The sequence below is a fragment of the Saccostrea cucullata genome, unplaced genomic scaffold (assembly GCF_032062105.1).
Source record: "Saccostrea cucullata isolate Sc308-1 unplaced genomic scaffold, CSIRO_AGI_Scuc_v1 ctg21, whole genome shotgun sequence".
NCBI lineage: Eukaryota > Metazoa > Mollusca > Bivalvia > Ostreida > Ostreidae > Saccostrea > Saccostrea cuccullata.
In genome coordinates, this window is record NW_026931375.1 from 1 (window position 1) to 7,461 (window position 7,461).

At 30.7% G+C, this 7,461-nt stretch overlaps 1 protein-coding gene across 1 annotated transcript; it reads left to right on the forward strand.

Annotated features, from left to right (window-relative positions):
• Positions 1-1,801: 1,801 nt before the first annotated feature.
• Positions 1,802-2,636, forward strand: LOC134232406 (uncharacterized). The gene has a single exon (XM_062714353.1). The coding sequence runs from the start codon at positions 1,983-1,985 to the stop codon at positions 2,634-2,636; it is 654 nt and encodes a 217-aa protein (XP_062570337.1). The 5' UTR covers positions 1,802-1,982.
• The last annotated feature ends 4,825 nt before the right edge of the window (positions 2,637-7,461 follow it).

Sequence of the window (7,461 nt, forward strand, 5' to 3'; positions counted from 1 at the left end):
CTTTCTTTGTTATTATCGGCCGCATAGGTGATTGACCTGTTTGAAACTGCACAGGGAGAAATGAGATATTATTTTTATATTATTAGGTATTATTAGGATTATGAGTAAAAGAAAAATATTTTTATATAAACGGTTTTACAAAAAAAAAAAATTCTAGCATGGGAACTAGTAATATATACACACAATCAATAAAAGTTACTGGGTATACAAATAATGAATAAAAATTGAACTTTTAAATTTTGTTTTGAATATGGTACAGTAGAATAACAAAACAATATTTTTTTTTCAATATTTCACATTTATTGTGATACCAATCCCTCATCGAGCAGCATGTTGCTATCAACATGTAACAAAAATCCCCGAAGACTTTACTTCTTTTTTCATTACATTGCTATAATATCAATTTTGGGTATAAGGATATTGCATTTGTCTTTTTGTCATTTTGATGAAAAATTATTCTTATCCTTCGTCACTGACTCTCACGCACATGAATTGTAATTTATTTGTACCGAAAATTAAAAACGTTTGACCATTTTTTTTTCTCGTGTAATATTTGAAGCTCATTTGTAAATATTTGTTTGTAAAATAAAAATGTTAGTTTAAATACTCTTCTACTTAGAAATAAAAATATACATCATATTAAAATTCGTGAGTATTTTCCTTTGACTCATTTTGGCGGAAATACTTTAAAGTGCTTCTTTTTTTCACTATCATCATGATCATGTAAAACATACTGACAACAATGAATTAGCCAAAACACCCAAGCGTTCAGTCTAAAGGAATTTTTTGCATCAAAATATTTTGTTATACAAATAAACACTACAAATTAATAAAGTATAGACTATCTATATAAATGCGTTCGAGTTTAAAATTTGTGCTACTAATGGATAATGAGATGCTGTGAAATCATTATCATTGATAGCCCTCTGCGTAATGCAAGTGTGATAATAAAAAGGCTCGTTTGTATTTACATTGTTTGAAATAAAGGCCCAGAAGATGGCGTGAAAAATTAGGAAATTAATATACAAAATGAAGATTCAAACTATATATAGAACCTAGTTAAATATTTTTTTTAATTGTACATGTACTACTAATAGATTCCAATTTGATTTTTAAATTCTCATTGAAATTTTAATGAGACTTTTAAATACTCGTGCGCATTAAATCTTTTTAAGGTACTTGTATTAACTTTTTCGAATTATACTGCAGAAATAGGATTTGTGACGTAATTGGTGTTTGCCAGTACTTATTAATATGCACCATATTGTTCAGAGATAAAACCCGCCATTATACATCCACAAACATAGGATTTCCGTACACACGAAAGTTAGGTTTGTTCCCGTTTTGCACACATTTGAATTACAGGTAATTAAAAAATATGTGAAAAACGGGAATTTGACCAGGTGAGATAATTTCTTAATTGCTATAGTCTATACCATACTTAGTAAGTAGGTGAAAGGTAAACTTATAGTGAAAAAATAAGAGAATAAATACATATTTAATGTACTTTATATCTATTTATTGATATATTTCATGAGCATAATACAATTGAGCATAATACAATTCTCTATTTTGTTTATTATTTGTTATATCTTTAATTCATTTAGAATTTTCTCAAGATTTCTTTTTTTAAATGGACTTAATAAATAAATATTAATGATTTATTTAATAAAATATTCAATAAAATCAAACATTTTCCCATAAATATATATGGAATTTTAATAAAATGCTTATAAAAATTATTGCGGGGACTTCCGGTCAGCCATGACACACAGTATGTGAAATAAGACTCGAAGAAAAAAGTGGGGGAGTGCTTCAAAATATGTGTGTGTGGTAATGTAAAAACAATTGCTTGTTAAATCAATGTTGCAGCTACTGTATGAAATATCTTTTTTCGTTTTAAAACGAGCTAATTTCAAACTTTAATGTATATCTTATCGTGACCCCGATCCAGTGATCCAGTGAGCTCCACTCACCATCTAATGCCGCTACCAAATAGTGCCCCTGACACTAAATGTAAAAGGTCTGTAGAATCTAGTTTCACAGAGCATCTATCTTCACCAAGACGTATAACGTCATCTTCGTCGTTACCTGACATTTCTATATTATCATCTGAAATGGCTACAACTGAAAACAAGAGTAATAACCAAAACCCCTCCTCTACACTATGGACCCCGGCTACTAAAGGTCTAAGTTCCTTATCTCCAGACCCACAAAAGAATCTCGATTCCTCAAAATCTGAGCATAAACCCATGGGGGAGTTACAAACCTCCATGATAAATGAACTGATCGTAAAAACCATTAACAGTCAAGCTTTCATAGGGGCGTTTGCTCCTCTCATTGCTTCGACAATTACCCCCCACATTCAGGTCATAGTTCAGAGTTGCATTCAACCAATTTTAAGTTCGATTCAAGAACAACAAAAAAACATAGAAGATCAAAACGAACAAATACAATCACTAAAACAAATCAACTCTGATCTCCAACAAAGGATGGAGGACCTTGAATGCGGTCTGGATAATCTGGAGCAGTACGGACGCAGAACGTCATTACGTTTCCACAACGTACCCATACCAGCTGCTCCAGGGTCAGAGGACGAGGAGGAGGTGGCCCCAGATACTGCGGAAGCGTATTAGTGCCACTTGAACACTTCACTTTTTTTTATTTCTACACTTTAATCTGTAAATTTTACACTTTAATCTGTAAATTTTACATTTTAATCTGTAAATTTTACACTTTAATCTGTAAATTTTACACATTTATCTGTAAAATTTACACTTTAATCTGTAAATTTTACACTTTAATCTGTAAAATTTACACTTTAATCTGTAAATTTTACACTTTAAAGTGTAAATTTTACACTTTAATCTGTAAATTTCACAGATTAATGTGTAAAATTTACACTTTAATCTGTAAAATTTATACTTTAATCTGTAAATTTTACACTTTAATCTGTAAATTTTACACTTCAATCTGTAAATTTTACACTTTAATCTGTAAAATTTACACTTTAATCTGTAAATTTTACACTTTATTCTATACATTTTACACTTTAATCTGTAAAATTTACACTTTAATCTGATTCAAGGACGTTTCTTTAATGCTACGTTAAAAAATGACCGTGATTTTAATACTATAGTACATGTATATCATTTCATCATGACCATAGAACCATGAACTTGTAATATCAATCTGAATCGCAAATAAAAAAAATATTTGAGATATATATTTTTACTGTTCATTACACTATAGTAAAACTAAAGAAACACATGTATATATACTGAAACAAAAGCAGATCCCTGATTTCTTATGCTGGGAAAATTACGAGACTCACGAGGAAACCGTCCATCCTTGTATATCATATACTAATAAACATATACATGTAAAACAAAATATGCAAGCAATGTGAAAATCTCAGTTTCATACTTTTTTCAAGTGTCATAGGTAAAACATCACGAATCGACCGTTTGATTATAACCGATAACAGTTCAAGTTGTTCAAAATAAAGTGTAAAAGGATGTATTCGCTTTAACAAAAGAATTGACCTATAGGAGAGAACAATTTCCCGGAAAAAGTGACATTTAAAAATCAATCTTTATTTGTTGTTTTCTACCGTATATATGTCTAAATTTTTTAAATTTGTATTTTATACCTAAAATTTATTATTTACAACTTTACAATAATCCTCCAAAGTTGATCGAAACACCATTTTGTCCTTTAAAGGTACTTGGACACAGATTTGAAGTTAATATTTTCTCATTTTTTCTGTATAATATCATGAATTATATATTTTAATAGCATTTCACACAAAAATTAATTAAAAATCTTATTTCATTTAAAAGTTATTAAAACTTTAAATTTTTTGGCGGGTTTGATTGACACATCCTTGCACTTTCACAAATTTTAACTTTATTCTTAATCCTTAGGAAAAGTGGCAATTTTGATGTGTTTTAATGAGAAATATTAAAACTTTTATCAAGAAAAATAATTTTATTCAGAGTAGAAATGTTAGAAAGCAAAACACCTTCACAAGTATCGTCATTCCGAACTAAGAGATGCGTACAGAGTTTAGCAAATCGAGCACACTCGTGTTATGTACACAGTTTTTGTAAACAGAGCTCGAGTTCTGTTATTGTTTATATTTAGAATTCACCGGGTGCGTTCAATCGTCACAGTCTGCTTACCACAACTGCACGGACTGACAATATATTGTGTGTTTGTTTTGCTTTCGAACATGTCTACTCTGAATTTTCTTGATTATAGTATTAATATTTTTCATTTATACAAAACGAGGTTGCCACTTTTCCTAAGGATTAAGAATAAAATTAAATTTGTGAGAGTGCAAGGATATGTCAATCAAACCCGCCAAAAAATTTGAAATTTCAATATCTTTTAAACGAAATAAGATTTTTAATTAATTTTTGTGTGAAATGCTATTAAAATATATAAGTCGTAATATTATAGAGAAAATAATAACTTCAAATCTGTGTCCAAGTACCTTTAAAGCGTTGATTTTTGCATGAATTTTGGCCTTAAAGTTCATCAGGGCAGGCCTGCCCCTAAATAAAACAATGATATTTTGATAGGTTAGGATGTAAGGAATAATTTAAGATAAGATTTTTTCTAGGGGCACCCCTGCCATGAGGTCGAAATTCACAAAAAACCTACAAAAAATAAGGAAACCAGATTTTCAAAATCTTCTCTAAATTTATGCCATTCATTCTTATAGTCAGACTAGCTCAGTCGATATGTGCGCTGACTTTTACACCTTGGATACTCTCTTTTTAAAGTCAGGGGTTCGAATCCACCTGGTACAACACTTTTACAGTTTTAAATTTCGCCTTTTCAAAGACTATTTTAATTTTTTTTATAGACTTGTATATTTTTCCTTCAATTGTTTATCCCTTATGCATTCCCATTCTTGATATAAGAAACACTAAAGAGATATTAAATCGTAACAATCCAATGTACAGTTGTCAGTCAGGTGGAACGAACCTCAGTATAAGCACACTTTCTCCGAGGACAAGAATAACTCACTATGTGTTACTCAATACAGGTATTCCTGGCAGCATTGAGTTGCGATGAATTTCAATTGTATATATCCCTTAGAATTTAATCACATTGATTTTGGCTTCATATTTCAGTAAATGCACTCACTTGGATTTCATGTAGGCCTTTATAATTTGCACACATTAAAGACAAGTTTTTATTATATCCACGGATAAATAGCCTAGACATTAAGAATAGAATTTCAGAGGCAGTAGACATTACCTTTATGCACAATGAGAAGTAAAGACAAATATCAATTATTACATTTGGAGATAACAAACTCAGAAAATCAATAAAAAGCGTTCCTCCTTTCTCTACTCACTGAAATAAAGATTTAGGAAAAACAAATTGTTATATGTATTCAGCCTAATGCCGTTAATCAGAACGGAAATCGACAAGCTTTTTGTAGAGAATAAACCAAGCCCGGTCCTATAGGTCAGATCCCTATTTATAATGAAGTGATCCTTTACAGATTAAAGTGTAAAATTTACAGATTAAAGTGTAAAATTTACAGATTAATGTGTAAATTTTACAGATTAAAGTGTAAATTTTACAGATGAAAGTGTAAATTTTACAGATTAAAGTGTAAAATTTACACTTTAAAGTGTAAATTTTACAGATTAATGTGTAAAATTTACAGATTAAAGTGTAAAATTTACAGATTAAAGTGTAAAATTTACACATTAATCTGTGAATTTACAGATTAAAGTGTAAATTTTACAGATTAAAGTGTAAAATTTACAGATTAAAGTGTAAAATTTACAGATTAAAGTGTAAATTTTACAGATTAAAGTGTAAAATTTACAGATTAAAGTGTAAATTTTACAGATTAAAGTGTAAAATTTACAGATTAAAGTGTAAAATTTACACTTTAAAGTGTAAATTTTCAAATTAATGTGTAAAATTTACAGATTAAAGTGTAAAATTTACAGATTAAAGTGTAAATTTTCCAGATTAAAGTGTAAAATTTACACTTTAAGTGTAAATTTTACAGATTAAAGTGTAAATTTTACAGATTAAAGTGTAAAAACTCTGCATTTGTTCCGTGTATTCGTAATGTAGCAAAAGAAACATGGGCGATAACTCGTACACACTATAACTCAGTGCATTTACTACGAACAATCTAGAGAGTTTTGAATGTAAACATGGCAGGTAAATTTGAAGCGAGAGAAAAACGTTGAGAAGACGTATTCTAACTGTGGTGAGGGCTTGTACCGAGACACAGTTAGATCATTCTAACTAGTGTTTTTCCTTTGAAGTAAAGTGTACAATAACTGGAGATACACCGATGGGCGGAGCCAGCAAAAACTGTGCCGTGTAAATAAATTATTGAACACCAAGGCGATTTCATCATTTTAAATTACATGCATATTGAATTTGAATTATAGAATAAAATGGGCCATACAAAGGCTAAATTTCTGCAAGTGAAATAAAAGTCTTTCTCATAAATTACAGTGCGTATCCCAAACTACGAAAATGCTTTTACGGAACTCTGCAAATATTCAATCCTCCGCAACGAGAAATCAAGTTCTTGACGCGAATTTCACACAGAATTATATTAAAATATCACACCTATTGTAATAAAGCGCTTTAGCAAAAAATACCTTCTTTGCTCAACGAGAATAAGTGCAGATGTACTGCATCCACGGATGAGGAGTTATTGACCCTGACACAGCTTTTTCGTGAATGCGACAGCTCTCAAATATATCAAATGATCAACGGGTATCTTTTTCTTGATTTTCGAATGACATTTGAATTTTCCTTCTTAACTTCGAATTTTTCCTGTATGATATCCAAAGGTTTTCTTGTGATTTTCATTTAAAAAAATCCGTGCTTAAATTACGACGGGATGCTGCAATCCGACGTCCTTTCTCATGAACACACACACGTAAAATGAGTTTATTAAATATACTGGCAGGAAGGAGAGATTATCCATGCGGTCACCTGACAAACACTATATTTTCTATTGGTGTAATTAAAAATCATGCATATTATTTGTGATATGACGTCGACGTTTGATTGGCCATGATACAAGAAAGTTATTGAATATTTATTATATGGTGTATCCTGATTTATTTGGACGAAGGGCGGAGACTCGTGCTTCGCACTCGTCACCGCCCTTCGTCCAAATAAATCAGGATACACCATAATAAATATACAATAACTATTACTTAATGATTTAAAAAAAAACAAACTGCACTGTCTGGTTGTGGAGCTGGTGTAAATTTCGTGAGTCCGTAGCATTACGGTCGCACAGTCTCCTAACAAACAGTACTCATACATGTGTCCGCAAGATCAGTTTGCCTTGGTCTATACACACGTGCGATGGAGAACTTTGTCAAACGCACCAAGCGAAGTCTGAGAAACACGTTTTGTTTTGCCGAGAAGTTACCATGACAGACAAAACTTTTT